The sequence below is a fragment of the Sturnus vulgaris genome, chromosome 6, assembly GCF_052056855.1.
Source record: "Sturnus vulgaris isolate bStuVul1 chromosome 6, bStuVul1.hap1, whole genome shotgun sequence".
Lineage (NCBI taxonomy): Eukaryota > Metazoa > Chordata > Aves > Passeriformes > Sturnidae > Sturnus > Sturnus vulgaris.
This window is the reverse complement of record NC_142248.1, coordinates 44,229,324-44,244,686: the sequence shown is the minus strand read 5'-3', so window position 1 is coordinate 44,244,686 and position 15,363 is coordinate 44,229,324. Positions and strand designations below refer to the sequence as shown.

The 15,363-nt window shown below is 48.6% G+C and overlaps 1 protein-coding gene across 1 annotated transcript; it reads right to left on the bottom strand.

Moving 5' to 3' along the window:
- Positions 1-1,860: 1,860 nt before the first annotated feature.
- Positions 1,861-11,639, bottom strand: CCDC198 (coiled-coil domain containing 198). Its single transcript, XM_014871416.2, has 6 exons — positions 11,441-11,639; positions 7,310-7,386; positions 4,702-4,788; positions 3,599-3,697; positions 3,048-3,213; positions 1,861-2,376 (listed from the first exon to the last, which is right to left on the bottom strand). Exons 1-6 carry the CDS (start codon positions 11,637-11,639, stop codon positions 2,132-2,134), a joined length of 873 nt encoding a protein of 290 aa, XP_014726902.2. The 3' UTR covers positions 1,861-2,131.
- Positions 11,640-15,363: the final 3,724 nt, after the last annotated feature.

Here is a 15,363-nt window from a genome sequence, read left to right as displayed (position 1 = left end):
TTCCACCAATTACAGCTTAATTGTTGACAGATGGGAACACAGAAGGGCGATGTGTCACATCATTAAGAGAACAGGTGTATAGACAAGTGCCAGATTAATTGTTCCAGCCCATTAAATCATTGACCTTTCCAGCACACCCTCAACACTGAGCTCAAAGCTCTCACGATATTTCCAGCTCACACAGGGTGATCCTCTCTATCAGCAAAGTTCTCAGGGCATTTTTAAAACACACAGACTCCAGTGGACTCACTAACCATGAGCAGCTCTCCTTCTCATCAAAATGATTCCTCTTCTTCTTCCTTCCCTGTGCTGGGGTTTGTTTTTGTGTTTTTCTGCTGAAATCCCACATGGTGTGTGGGCAGTTTTCCCCATGGAGCATGCAGACGTTCTGTAATGGGCCATACATTTAGGGATGTCAAAAGCAGGTGAAATCAGGACAGAGCAGCTCAGTCCTGGGCAGCTGGGCTGGAGGCTCCAGCTTGATTTGGGGCTTGGACTGTGACTTCCAGCTCCTGCTCTGCCTGGGATTTCCAATAAGGATAAATACTGGTGAAAGTGAGTCAGCCATGGGCGTCTCTTTCCCTTAAATCAGTGTAGAAATGTGTCTCCTGCTCTTTTCCTGGCTGTGTAAATCAGGAATCTGGGGGTGCAGTGCAGACACATCACAGCAGCTTTGTGGGAAGAGCACAGGTTTGGGACAGTGATGCAGGACAAGCTTCATCCATCCCTGCTCATCCTGGGTAACTGAGAACTGGGTCTTCTTGTTCTGAGTTGGAGAAATGAAAGGATCAGGTTTCCAGCTGAAAGTGCTGTGATGATATTTGTTACACCTGGAGATCCTGCCCTGAGATTTTTTGTCCCCTGGTAGTTCTGGAAAAAGCAGGGAAGGGAGGGAGACAAGCAGGAGGCACAAGGAAGATTTAATGTCCTTTGTCAACTCTGCAGCTTCAAACAGAGGCAAAACTGATGCTGGAACCAGACCTGTCTGTTCCCCAGGGCTGGGGGTGAAATCTCTCCCTCCCTTGTGTTTCACCAGCCCCCTACTTATCCAGTTTGCCACATTAAAACAACTGTGTGATATTTAACATAAATAAATAAATAAAAATCTCCCTTTATATGAGTGCTTTGAATCCACAAACTTGGTGGCCTTTTTGGACCTCTAGGGACAACCAGACAGGACACAGGAGAATTGGGTGAAGCTCCCTCTCAGGTAACAAATTATTTTGTAAGGAAAATGAAACAATTTAATATAAAATACGGTTTATGTAAGATGGAAACTGCAAGAGCATTTTTCATAGATCAGACACCTTCATATAATCATCTTTTTCGTTTTCACTTTTTTACTTGGAAATATCAGATTGCAACAGGGTAGCTTGTTGAAATTCCTGGTGGGTGCTGCAGTCTTGATCAGCACCCCTGGGAGAGTCTCTGCAGGAAAAGATTGAGATTTCTCCCTTCCCATCATTCACTCTCCAACACTGAACTCTTAACAGGAAAAAAAACTGAACCAAAGCCAGATTTTTCAGATTGTATATAAATCTGGAGGTTAGTTCTGAAGAAAGTACATATACTTTTGTGTCCAGGACAGGGAAGGAGAAGAAATTTAAGGGAAAAAAAAACCAAAAAAAGCCACAAAAGTCAAAAAGGAATTTTAGAAATGCCAAAATATTTATTTTAAAGACCTCTTAAATAAATCATTTCACCTTGCATTTTGAACTGGGGTTTGTGGTTTAAAAAATGCTAACCCCAAGTTAAACAGAAAGATTGAGTAACTCAAAAGCAAGTGAAACGTTTCATTTCAGTTGAAATTGAATATTTGGGGTTAACCCAGAACATTTCCTGGCTTCTGCTTGGGTTTTCTTGGGTTTTTTTGCCAGCCCCCTCTTCTTCTCTCTACTCCCATTTCACTGTTATTCCATCCAAGGCTTTCTTTTCTGGATATTTTGATTCTGAGAGTTTTTATTCACCCCACACCAGCAAGCTCCTCGTTTGTCCTTTCCACTGAAATTCCCATACTCACAGAAATTCCATTTACAGCCAGCACATCTCCAACCTCAGCCCATCCACCTGGGAGGGTTCCAGCCCCTCCAGAGCTGGGACTTCTTCCCTTGGCACACCCCAAGCCATGCCACTAGAAATCCCTGTCAAAGAAGTCATCAAACAGGGAAATTCTCTCTGTCCTGGTCCTCACGAGCGTGGGTTTGCGGTGAATCTTCTCTTCCCTCTCCCCCTCCTCTGACCCTGTGCTGGAGGAGTCCCAGAACACATCCCTGGTCCGTGGCTCCCTGCAGAACCACAGGTCAACCTTCCCCTTCCTGCCTGGGGACAGCTCAGCCCTGCCAGGCTGCCTGCAGAGTCCTCCACCCCACGTGTTTCCTAGGGGAGAGAAAAAAAAATATAAAATATCGTGGTTTTTCAGAGCTGCTCGTCACCTGGGGTTGAGCTGGAAATGGCTATGGACAGCTGGAAGCATGTAAGGAAAATCCTGAGAGCTCCTGTAAGACCAGACCCCATGTCTGGGGCAGGGTGATGTGTTACACACCCAGGATTTTATTTGAAATTATAGGGTCTGGCAATATGGCTTTATCCCCAAGGGGAAGAGAGCTGAGGTGAAGAACCACGAGGGAATAGGAAGCCAAGTTTGTTCTCCTTCCTCCTGGTGAAAGTTCACCTTCAGGCAAGTTTTTCCCTGATTTAAGCACTTTTCTCCTCGGTGATGCATTCCCAAATGATGTGTGCCAAAGGCTGTCACGTGCAGGCAGAGCAGGACAGGGCTCATGCCTTGGACAGGTCAGGATGAGGAGATCCTGAGATCCACTTCCCTTTCTGTAGGGAAATAAACCCTAAAGCTAAAAAGTGATCAGCCTCAGTGAGTGCCACATTTACCCCATGCTCTGTCCTACAAGCACAGCCCTTTCCCCCCTGGGCCTGCTGCTCCTCACTGCAGGACATGGAGCACTGGAAGCATCTTCCATGGGGAGACTTCCCTGATGACATTTAGGAGAGCTGGTGAGCTTCACATCGCCTTGGAAAGTTATTCCACTTACCAGGGTCATCTTCAGGGAAATGCTGATTGTGCTCAGCAGGCACAGGGTCTGGGCTTCTGGCACTGTCCCCTCTCTGGGGAGTGTCAAGGACATCCTTGGGGCTGAATTCCTTGATTTTTTGCTCATTGATTTTCGCCTCCCTGTGGAGATTCCGCTTCAGCTCCGCCTGGGTTTGCAAATGAGTTGTCAACACAAGCAGCAGAGGAGCAAACACGTTTTAATAGCTCAACGTGGCACAGCATTAGGGGGTGGCCCTGGAAATAATTGCACAGCCGAGCAGTTTAACCCAAGCAAATGGAATTTGCCAGACTGAGTGCATGACAGAACATGACTGGGACAGGGATTTTTTTTTTTTTTGGTTTCTCCGTGAGTCATGGCCAGATGAGGGCAAAGCATTGGAAAAACCACAGGTAACTACTGATCACAGGGGATGCTCCCTCTGCCTAAAACACAGGGAAAACTTCCTTTCACCTTCCCAGCAAGAGGTCTGGAACATCCTGGTCCGTGGGAGAGACACCCCCATCCCCTCCCCAGATCCATCCTGGCATTACCTCTCGTCTCTTGCGGGTCAGATCCAGCATCTGAAGCTTGTGCAAGTGCTGCCTCCTGCCAGGGAGGGCATTCAGGCTTTGCCCCCTCTTCTCCAGCACCTAGGAGGTATTTAAAGATGCAAATAAATACACCTGCCCTTCCTGAAAGAGAAAGGAAGAGCCACCAGCTCACAAACCCCTCGGGTGCCCCCGGATAAAGGCAGCGAGCATCTTCCTGTGAGGATTCCAACCTGCAGGAATTCATCACAGATTTCCTCTGTGCTCTTGCAGTTTATCCCACAGCTCTGAGGCAGGAGGGGGAAAAAAAAATTCATTAAAACAATGTATTTGTGCTTCTGCCCGCCGAGGTGTTGCTGCATGGAGTCGGTTCTCCAGGATAATCTCATGATCCAAAGGGAAGAACGTTTTGCATGGGTGTTTATGGCACGCAGTGTTTGCAGCCTTTAATTCAGACTTATAGAGGTGTAAAGGTTGGAAAAGGGGTCTGAGATCCTCCAGCATTGCCAAGGCCACCCCATGTCCCCAGGTGCCACATCCACATGGCTTTGAAATCCCTCCAGGGATGGGGATCCACCACTGCCCTGGGCAGCTGTTATAAAGCCTGACAATGCATTTCAGTGAAGGAATTTTCCCTAAAATCCCATCTAAACCTCTCCTGACATAGCTTGAGGCCATTTCTTCTCATCCTGTCCCTGTTCCCTGGGAGCAGAGCCTGAGCCCCACCAGGCTCCAAACTCCTGCCAGGGAGAGGGAGAAGGTCTCTCCCTTCTCCCCCCCACCCACTGCGAGTGATGGGTGCTCAACTAAGTCATTTAAAAACTTGCTTCTCATATTTTCAGCCTCTAAAATATTTAATATCCCGGCTCAGCAGGTCCATCTCATCCAGGGAACTGTCATGCTGGAGATTCAGAAGCTTTCCCCTTGTTTTGGATCCTCTCACCCACACGCCAGTGTTCCAGCTCAGTGTCCTGGGCTCAGCCAGGGACAGGAGCACAGCCAGTGGTTAAATTCCAACTTCTGCCCTTCAGGGTGCCCAAAGCTGTGAGGGAAAGGAGCCTGCAGCCAGGAATGTTTTGTGGAAGGGCACAAACTCATGCACTTACCTTTGGTTTTGGGCTTGCAGCCACTTCTCGCTGACTCCAGGGCTCTGCAGGAGTGATTGCTTGTGAAAGGATGGCAGGTTCAAGCCTCTGCAAGTCCAGTATTTATAATATTTAGCATTGTTCATTCCAGAGGATCATAAAACTGGATATGAAACTACCATCACAAATTTTCCAGCTCCAATTCTGGCCCAGCTGCTCGGGATACAGGAAGGAGTTTGGCATCTCAGGGAGATGAGCATCATTTGGTCCTTCAGGAGTGGGCAAAACTGGGGAAATGTTTTTGCATTACAGCACAGGCAGCAAAGCCCCAGTTTGACAGCAATTCCATCCCTGCAGGTATTTCTCTTTGAGTGCCCAAAGCTCCATCCAAGACCAGAGAGAAGCACCATTCCCTCTGTCCAGCCAGCCTTTGCATTGGCCTAAATAAAACCTCTCTCTGCAAAACTGTGCAAAGTTCCTTTGCTGGTGGCTGGTGAAAATAGGCAGAGACTCCTTAAACCATGCCAAGCTCTGAATGTTGGGGGGTCATTCTATGGCTAAGGTTAGAAAAGACCCCTCAGATCATCAAGCCCAACCATTATCCCAGCACTGCCAGGTCCATCACTAAACTGGTGTCCCTAAGTGCCACATCTACAAGGTTTTGAACACTTCCAGGGGTGGTGATTCCACCTAGAGTTCCCTTCTAGGAGCTTTCATAAAAAATAAAGGGGACATCATCAAGGACTTTGTCTGTAAGACCTGACTTACATTTTATTTGGGAAACCATTAATTCCTTGATTACAAATAAGTGCCCAACCAGTGGGGACATGTCTCTGATTGTCTGCACTGAACTGCTGCTGAATCCTCTGCTGTCGTTTTGAATCTGTGTAAAAATGCAGGAGGAAAAACCAGCATCATGTAAAGGGAAAATTCCCCACTAGTCCCCAACACCAAGTGCAGGTGCCTTAGCACCACAAAAACTCCATAAAGCGAAATATGAAACTGAAAAATGGCACTAGATGGCAGCATGTGACACCACAAGCTGTGGTCCAGGCTGGCATCACTCTGGGAAGCCACCAAGGTCACCAGCATAGGGTGGATGAAGGGAAAACCATCCCACATCCCTCAGCCCATCACCCTGCCCTGCTGGGGAAGCCAGGCTTCAGGACTTTGGGTAAAGCTCAGTCCCAGGCTGGGAAATGGACTTTTCCCCTTTAGTTTTTGTGAACATCACAGGTTTTTGTCTGGAAAAACTCTCTGACCAAGATCCTCTAAAAGTCCTTGAGAAGGCCAAGTCATCCTTCTCTGCTGCCTTTGAGGATATTCCCAAAGGAAAAAAGGATTTTTCTGGAGCTGTGTACACTCCCTGAGAGAAACAGCAGCAGAACAGGGTAGGATTAACAGAGCCTTTGTCCTGAAATGAGTGTTAACAGTGAGTGTCTCAATAATACACAATAATACACAAGCCCAGTGATGGAAATAAAATCAATAATTAAAAATTCCTTGCTGGTCAGAGGTTTCTAAAGGAAATTGTGATTCCATATGACAGTTTTCAGGGTATAGGTGGGCTCAATTCAGATGCCACTGTAGCATCATCCCACCAAACCCAGGGACACATTATCCCATAGCTGGTGTCCACCTCTGAGCTCTGAAGCCACCAGTGTCACCCAGAGCCACAGCCCTGAGAGGAGTGGGTTTAAGTGACCCCATTTGGTGGCTCTTCTGTTCTTTATTACATTTAAAAGATCATAATCACAGCAAGAAGGTCTCAAGCAAAGAATCCTTGCTCCAGTGGGTTCACAGAATCATGAAAATCTGAAATTTTTGGATTGGAAGGGACTTTAAAGACCAATCCCCCTGTCATGAGCAGGGACACCTTTCACTTGACCAGGTTGCTCCAAGCAGATTCAGGTTGGATATTGGAAATGCTCATGAATGAACACTGGATTTGAGCTTTGGCCTCACCAGTGCCAAATACAAAGGGAGAAATAAAGATCTGAAGATATTTCTGAGCTTTAGTTATGTAAAAGCTTAGTTTAGTTTAGTTTAGTTTAGTTTAGTTTAGTTTAGCCCTTGTGTGGAGGAAAGTCTTGACTGTTAGGTCAGGTGGAGTCATGGGGTTGAGTCTTGGGGAGGAATGGACCTGGGAAAGTGCAGAGTGGGGGAATTGAGGGGGTTTGGGCAGGTACAGAGCATGAACAGCCATTCCTGAAACCCAGGATGATTGCTGTGTCTCTCACCATCCCCTAGGGCACAGCACATCTGTCTGCTTTACCATCTCTGCTCCAAAGCTGCTGCCTTTGGCCTGAGGAGCCAAAACCAGCCCCACATGGTGCAAGATGGACCCTTCCTGCAAAGGGCTCTGTCTTGGCCACACCTGGGGCCCTGGGAACACCAGGATTTGGCTGCAGGTACCCAGACCCCCCAAAGCACAGTGGGACCATCCCAGTCTGCTGGGACACCTGTCCCTGTTGGGTGACACCAGAGCACACAAGCTCCTGATCACCCAAAAGTGGGACTTGCCCCTGGTGTTGCTGTGGGGTATTTGCTTCCCCCACCCTGGGCTTGTGGCACGTGTCCCTGTCCCCAAAAATCCCATGGGGAGCTCCCAGGGAGCTTCCACACTTACCTGGGGCCTTCGGGGTGGGTGCTGCTTGATGATGCTGGTCCCGTCCTTTCCTGGCAAGGTGTTCAGAGAGAGGGGCCCTTAAAGGGTAAAGAAATGGATGAAATTATATCTTAGGTTGCAACCCAGGATGTGACTAAAAGTGTGTATTCTGTCACCATCTCTTGAAACCAGCTGGGGCAGTGATCCTTCGCTTGGTGGGAGAAATTCTCTGTTAATGGGCCAGCTGTTAAAATTAGGTGGGGCAGTGTTCTTTATCTTTTCCACAGCCCATCCTTCCTCCAGGAGATCTCTCCTGTTAATGTCCATGCAGTCCCACTGCATGGCTGATAAAATTCCATCATCCCATTGGGAGATGCTCCACCCAGGGGGAGGAGCCAAACATCTCCTACCTAGATAAAATCTGAGGTCTGGAACACCAAGGCAGCCTTTTCCCACTGGATCCCAGAGGAAAACCAGAGTCTTCCACATCATCCCTGGAGTTTGAATGAGAACTGCACCTTGTGCAGGAGCCCTGCTCCAGCAGAACCACATCTGTCACTGCAGGAGGATGCAGCCACCATGGAATGGGACTGCACCAACCCTGACTGACTGACAGGGGTCAGGTTGTATTCTCACTCTGTCAGTGTTTTTGGGTTTGTTCTCTGTAATACTGTATTTCTATTTTAATTTTCCTGGTAAAGAACTGTTATTCCTATTCCCATATCTTTGCCTGAAAGCTCTTTAATTTCAAAATGATAGTAATTTTGGAGGGAGGGGGTTTATATTCTCCATTTCAAGAGGCTCCTGCCTTTCTTAGCAGACACCTGTCTTTCAACCAAGACAAGTTACTTTTAGGTGACCATCAGCTGCTTAGGTGCACTCAGCAATAGCTTTGTGCCCTGTTTTTTGGAATCCCTGTCTGTGTATTCCAGTGACACATGGAATATTCTGTTGGCTGCAGGAGTGAAGTGGGTCTAACTGTGCCTGTGATTTCTAACAAATACCTCTCCAGCTTCCCTCTACAATCACTCATGCTCCTAAACATGACCATCACCATCCTTGTGTCTCCTGCAGCCTCTCCCACTCCTGGGATTTGGGTGATCAAGGGACTCTTCTCCTCCCATGCTCTGTAACCATCAGCCAGACCTGTCTGTTCCCCAGGCCAGGGCTGGGGGTGAAATCTCTCCCTCCCTTGTGTTTCACCAGCCCTCTACTTATCCAGTTTGCCACATTAAAACAACTGGAATCTCCTTTTATATGAGTGCTTTGAATCCACAAACTTGGTGGCCTTTATGGACCTCCAGGGACAACCAGACAGGACAGGAGAATTGGGTGAAGTTCCCTCTCAGGTAACAAATTAAGAAATCCCAAGAAATTGGCCAAGAAATTCCTGGTCTCTGCTGCCTTCCCACTGCCTGCCCTGTTAAAGTCAGGCACAGGCAGCACTTTGAGGTCTTTTCCTGCTGCTCAGCCCCTGAGACTGGATAATTATTTTTATTTGGTGGGACTGAGCAAATACCTCTGCTGATTTATTGCCTGCAGCAGCAGCAGTGGGAGGGCTGTGCTCAGGTGAGTGGTGCATCCCCAGACCCTGGAAATCAGCCCAAAGGAATGTGTCACACACCAATAATCCCCTGTTAGTTATTAAAGCTGAGCTTTCTCTAGGCCTGGCTGGGATCCCAGCTCAGCTCTGTTCTGTGCTGGTGCTCTCAGCTGGACACCACTGCCCCTTTCATTCTTTTCTTGCACAAATAAATACTTGCATGTGCAGGAATCATTTCAGTCACACAACAGTTTATCTGTTTATCCCACCTATTCACCCCAAAATTCTGTCCTGGTGCATTCAAATGACATTTTATGCGTGGAATTAAGTGAGGTGTGGCTGAGCAGCTCCTGCTCCCACAGGGTGGGAGCCCTGGGGAGGTAACAGGGAGGAGAGATGGGGATAAAGACCAGGAAGAACCTTACAGCTGATGCCAAATTTAATAATAATATTTAGCAAGAAAAGTGGTATTTTGGGGGTAATTTTATGGGGGACTTCCTCGAACCTCATGGAAGATCATCAGGCTGGGCTCTTGGGGAAGAGAGAGAAGACAATCACAGAATCATGGAATGGTTTGGGATGGAAGTGACCCTAAAGATCTTTTGTTTTCCACCCCATGCCATGGGCAGGGACATCTTCCACTATCCCAGGCTGCTCCAAGCCCTGTCCTTAGAGCACTTGGACACTTCCAGGAATCCAGGGGCAGCCACAGCTTCTCTGGGCACTCTGTGCCAGGGCTCCCCACCCTCACAGGGAGGAATTTCTTCCTCCTGTGAAGGTGCTGGGATGTGGGAGGTGGTGGTGACTCCATCAGGTAAATGTTTGGCAGAGCCCTGGCAATGTTTAACCACTGAGTGAAGCTGTGGCTGCTCCACACATGCAGGAATGGGAGCCTGGAAGGGAAAATTTCCAGCACAGGAGACTCCTCTGGAGACAAACCTCATCTGCAGGGAACAATGGTGAAATACCAGCTTGTTAGAGAAAAAGGAGGTTGTGGAGTATTGCCTCTATCTGCAGGCAAGAGAGGGCACAGGGAATTTCTGTGGGGAAAGGAAAAGATAAGGAGGTGGCCCATGGAGATGGGAACAGGGACACAACACAGGGAAGTGGCTTAGGGGAAGCTTGTCCTGGTGAAGGGCACAGCTCTGAGGAAGTTATTTCTCCCTTATGAGATTTGTATTGTGCATGTTTGGGGCTGTTTTTAATTTTTCCCCTCCCATCCCATCCATGCATGTGGCCTGTAGGACATTTGCCCTCGTCCTCTGCAGATACAGAACTGGGGGCTGAGGGTTTGCTGTCCCCAAATCTGCTCCCCCCAGAGCAGGGAGCAGCACCAAGCCCCAGCTCAAGGCATCCTTGTGACTCCTCTTGTTTTTCACCCTTGCACTTCAGCAGCAGCAGATCCTCTCCTCTGGGGGAATCTGGATTTAAAATAAGCCAAGCTGAACCCTCATAAACCAAATAAAACCTATTCTCTTGAAGGCTTTGCTTATTTAGACAGCAGCTCGAGCTAATACTTTGCTCAAGCCCTCCTGAGCATTCTCTTCTTGTTTCTGAAAATGGAAAGTAATGGAAGATAACATTTATTAATTTTTTAAATAAAATACACATTTTTAAACAAGCATTTGTTAAATGCCCAGTGATAATTTCTCAGAACAGGAACATTTGGTTGTTGTTGCTCTCATGGAGTACTTAAACCTGCTCTTTTACAGCAAGGCCTGATCTGTACTCTCCCCAAAACCTCAGTTCTGGGAATGTCACTGCTATCACTCCAGAGATTTATTTGCTTTCACTGCTTCCTGATGCCACCTGATGAATGATCCTGGAGGAAATATCCAGCCTCTGGTGAAGCAGTGGTGCTTAACAATGCTTGGTGTGGGTTAGAAATTGATTTTTGGGAATGGAAAAGCAGGGAGGGGGATGCTGGGGGTGCAGATCCTCCTCCCTCTGCCTCTCCTTCCTCACGCCCCATTGATTGGTTTTCATGGATGTTTCTCCCTACAGTCCCCTAAGAGCTGTGGGAAGCATTTGTCAGCATCCAGCTCGTTGTGGAGAGCTGCACATCCTCCCCCAGACAGACGAGAGCCTCTGGGAAGGATCTGGGTGTGGATGGAGTTTCAAGGCTGTGGGGAGAGGCTGCTGGCAGGGAAGCACACACAGCCAGGCTGTCTGCCTCCCTCTGCTCCTGGCTTGGGAAATTTGTCATCAGTGACAAATTGGAATGACAATTGGGATCAGTTCCCATGCTGAGTCGTACCTGCCCAGGGCAGGTGAGCAGGACAGGGCTGTGATGGGGTGCCAGCGTGGCTGGACAAGGGCTTGCCTGGACACAGGTGGGTGCCAGGGGGATGCTGGGCTGTTCCCAGGGGGTGCCTGATGAGAGCAAGGAGCTGGGAGCTCTGGTGAGTGAGACACTTTCCAAAACAGTGGAAGGGGAAAAATGAGTTTTCCCCAAGCTAAAACATCCTGCAAACAGCACAAACGGCAGGAAGCTGCTGATGCAGCACAGCACACCCCTGCTCCCACCCCACACTGCAGCCAGCAAACCACAGCAAACCAAAAAAGCCCCAGTGACCCCAGCTCAGGAAAGCCCAGCAGTGCCCCCTCACCTGCACAGGCTCTCCCGTACCAGGTCTCCCGCAGAGGTGGAAGCTCCAGGTGGAAGATGGGCACTGGGGGGTGTGGGCTGGGCTGTCCTGGCTCTCTGGGGAGCCCCTGCAGGGCACTCAGAGTGGCCACATCCCCCTGGGCCGGCACTGGGGCCACCCTGGTCACCTTGGGGTGCACCTTGGAGGAGCTCAGACCCATCCCGCAGAGCCAGGGCTCTGGGAGGAGAAGGAAAACCCCTCATGCACCGTCCTCCCTGGACATGGAGAGGGATCTCTGTGAGCCACTCAGAGCCCAGGCAGCTCCCTCAGATGTCCTTCCCAGCTGGGTTAAACATTGACCCATGCCCAGCCGTTCCCCTGCAGGGATGGAGGTGGCTGCAGCTGGGGGAGCCCGTGCCAAGCCCTGGAGAAGCTTTGCTTTTTACCTACAGGTGGTTTTTAACCACCTCAGCTGGCCTGCAGGTATTTCTTCAAGCAGCTCTTCTGGTAAATCTTCAGGTTTTGGAAGGCAATTCAATCCTCAGAAGGGTTAAAGTGTCTCCCATCCTGCATGGGAGAAGCAGCCTGGGAATAAAGCCTGGCCCAGGAATAAAACCTTTGCTGCTGCTGGCTGGGGGCACTGCTGGAAAAAAAGGCAGCTTTAGGACAAAACTAACTGGGAATATTGGTCAAAGTGAGTCGTATTTGATAGCTCATAAAGTCATAGGATTGTAGAAGGGTTTGGGTTGCAAAGGACCTTAAAGATCTTTTAGTTCCACCCTCCTGCCCTGGGCAGGGACATCTTCCACCAGACCAGGTTGCTTCCAGAAGAAAATATTAATCCTTGGAGCAACCCAACCAGTTCATGTTTTCAGCACAAAGCACAGACATCTCTCATGACTTTGCTTTTCCCAGGTCACATAGGGCATGAGGGAGAAGAGCAGCCTGGCCTGTAATTTTTTTTCCTTCTTCTTTTCAAATGAAAATGTAAAATCAACACCCTGATTCCTTCCCGAGTTTCTCAATACTTACTGCCTATTTTTCCTTTTTATTTTAATTACTCTCCCTTGGTTGAAAACAGGTCATTCCTGTTGAGCAGCTTGGGGAAATCATGAATTAAATGTGATGATGGATGTGTGGGAGCAGTGGAAACCCACGTGGATGTTCAAGCTCATGGTGTTTTATGTGGAGTTTTACCCATGTGCTGGGTAAATCCTGACAGGGTCCCCCTGCTCCCCAGTGTCCTCTCCTGTCCATGTTTCCTTCTCACAGAGTTTTACTCTGTAAAGCAAAGGGTGCCAAGAGCAGCAGCTGAAGGTCTGGGGTTGGGGGAGGCTGCAGGAGGATCCCCTTCCTGCAGGTCACTGGGGCAAGCTGAGATCCTGGTCAGGGATGCTCAAACTTCTGTTTAACTGGGGGTTATTCAATGCAATAATGTTATTTTGTCTGTATTTGGAGTTCAGTGAAATTCCTGAGTATTGTGCTGTAGAAACGTGGGGCTGGAGGAGCTTTGGTCCCCTACGGTGCCATTAGGGACAGCCCACAGTCCCTCCCAGGAGAGCTGGAAAAGTTTTATCCCTTTCTCCCATTTCATTTACTGCTTTAAACTCTCTACCAAATCCAGATGGAACCTGCGAGTGATGATGATCCCTCCAGAATTGGATTTTTCAGCAAGTTTATTGCAGTCAAAATGAAATAATTGACTCTTTAGTGCTCTGATGCCTTTGCTTTAAGGAAGATACAGGGAAAACCTCAAGGGTAGGGCAGTGCCATGACTTGGGGCAGAGTTTGTTATTCACCTTAACACAGGGCAAAGGAGAACCAAGGGGCAAACACCAACTGCAGCAGTGGATCACCTCTGCCTTAAAGCTTCTCCTCAAAAATGAATTTTAAATCACAAAAAAGAAAAAAAAAAAAAAAAGAAAAAAAAGTGGGCAAAGGAGGAGATGGAAAGTGGGTGGAATGGATTTTTGCCAAAATAACGCCTGGGCTTTTATGCAAATTCCCAGCGAATAAAGCAGAAACAACCCCATGTGAGCAGGCTGTTGTTTATCCTGCTTGCAGCACGTTCAGGCAGCGACAGCGTGAACAAATGGATCAGCAAAGGGAGGAAAACATCCCCTGGCCGGGATACAAACTGATCGAGCTTGTTATTACACATCTGTAAGGTCAAAACCACGGCTCGTTCCTCCCTCTGCTCCTTGTCGCCGCTCCTGACAGGGGCCATTCATCTTATCTCAGCCCAGGCTGGGGACAGGGTGGTGCTGATAGCACAGCCCGGGCTGCTGCCTGCCTGAGCCCTGCAGAGAGGGCAGGCACTGCTGGGGATGCTCCAGGAGGGAGCACGGTTTTTCCTTTCCTTCCTTTCCTTTTTCCCTCCTCTTTTTTTCCTTTCCTTTTTTCCTCCTCTTTTTTTTCCTTTTTCTTTTTTTTTCCTTTCCTTTCCTTTCCTTTCCTTTCCTTTCCTTTCCTTTCCTTTCCTTTCCTTTCCTTTCCTTTCCTTTCCTTTCCTTTCCTTTCCTTTCCTTTCCTTTCCTTTCCTTTCCTTTCCTTTCCTTTCCTTTCCTTTCCTTTCCTTTCCTTTCCTTTCCTTTCCTTTCCTTTCCTTTCCTTTCCTTTCCTTTCCTTTCCTTTCCTTTCCTTTCCTTTCCTTCCCTTCCCTTCCCTTCCCTTCCCTTCCCTTCCCTTCCCTTCCCTTCCCTTCCCTTCCCTTCCCTTCCCTTCCCTTCCCTTCCCTTCCCTTTTCCTTTTTGCCTTTTATTCACAGCACGTTTTGTTTTCCTTCCAGCGCTAAGGAGAATCTGATAGCGCAGCTGCCAGGACAAAAGTGGCATTTTCCTTGGGAGATGGTGCCACAGAAACAGAATCCCACATTTCTGGGGAGGGCACAGGGGGCTGCCAGAGACGCCCCCAGCAGTGGAAGTCCCTTGATGGGCTGATTATTGCTTTGCTGTTCCTCTGATGGACCAGCAGCATCGGGCCAAAGAGCCTCTGCTTGGGCTTTGGTGGGGTTGTCTCCAGCTGAGAGGCTGAGCTGCACTCCTGGGAAAATCATTATTTCCATGCTTCATGAGGAATTTGAACGGGAGGTTGGGCAGAGGGGGAAGGAGGGGGTTTAAGGCATCACTGAGAGGGATGAGCACCCCTGGAAAGCAGCAGGGAGCAGATTGCCCAGAGCAGCTGTGGCTGCCCCTGGACCCCTGGAAGTGTCCCAGGCCAGGCTGGACAGGGATTGGGGCACCCTGGGATAGTGGAAGGTGACCCTGCCCATGGCAGGGGGTGGGACTGGATGATCTTTAGGACTCATTCCAACCTGGATCATTCCATGAACATCAAACCAAAGCAGAGGGGCTCTGCTCAAACCTTCCTAGCTGGGATTACAGCCAATTTTCAACACCCTGTGCCCCTGGCCATGGGATGTGTCAGGCAGGGGAAAGCTGACTCAAACAATGGGATTTCACAAGATTTCCCCTGCAGAATTCTCAATGAGGTTCCTTGAAGGATCCAGTCCCGAGCCTGAAGATGCTGCCATGAGGCTGCTGGCCAAAAAGTACTCAGCAATGCATACTGAAACCAAAGTTCTGTTTTCCCCGTGTGTTCAGTTTGGCAGGAGCTAAAATTTCAGTTCAACACATCCTCAAAACCATCTAGCAATGTAAATGAATGAATCAGCTCCAAAACTGTGGGGAGAGGCCAAGTTGCCATGTGCTGGGTGCTCTCAGCCCATCAGTATCTGTATAATTAACTTTTTTGGAATATTTTTTGTCTATCTCCTCTCAAAAGGAGCAGACCAGGAGCTGTAAGAGATCTGTGTGTGTTTGCAAACCTTACACCTCTGGGCTTAGGGCACAAGGGATGGTTGGTTGGGTTGGTTTTTGCAGCCCTAATTCTGCAGCCATTTGATGAAAAAGCCCAAGTTTGTGGGGTTTTTAAATACACACAAA

What these genes read in the sequence shown, in the direction of transcription:
- CCDC198 (XM_014871416.2), bottom strand. Translation starts at nt 11,639, where the DNA reads ATGGGTCTGAGCTCCTCCAAGGTGCACCCCAAGGTGACCAGGGTGGCC. An exon ending in GTACGGGAGAGCCTGTGCAG is followed by an intron (nt 7,387 to 11,440) that starts GTGAGGGGGCAC and finishes TTACCCTTTAAG; the next exon opens with GGCCCCTCTCTCTGAACACC. An exon ending in TGACCCGCAAGAGACGAGAG is followed by an intron (nt 3,214 to 3,598) that starts GTAATGCCAGGA and finishes TTGCAAACCCAG; the next exon opens with GCGGAGCTGAAGCGGAATCT.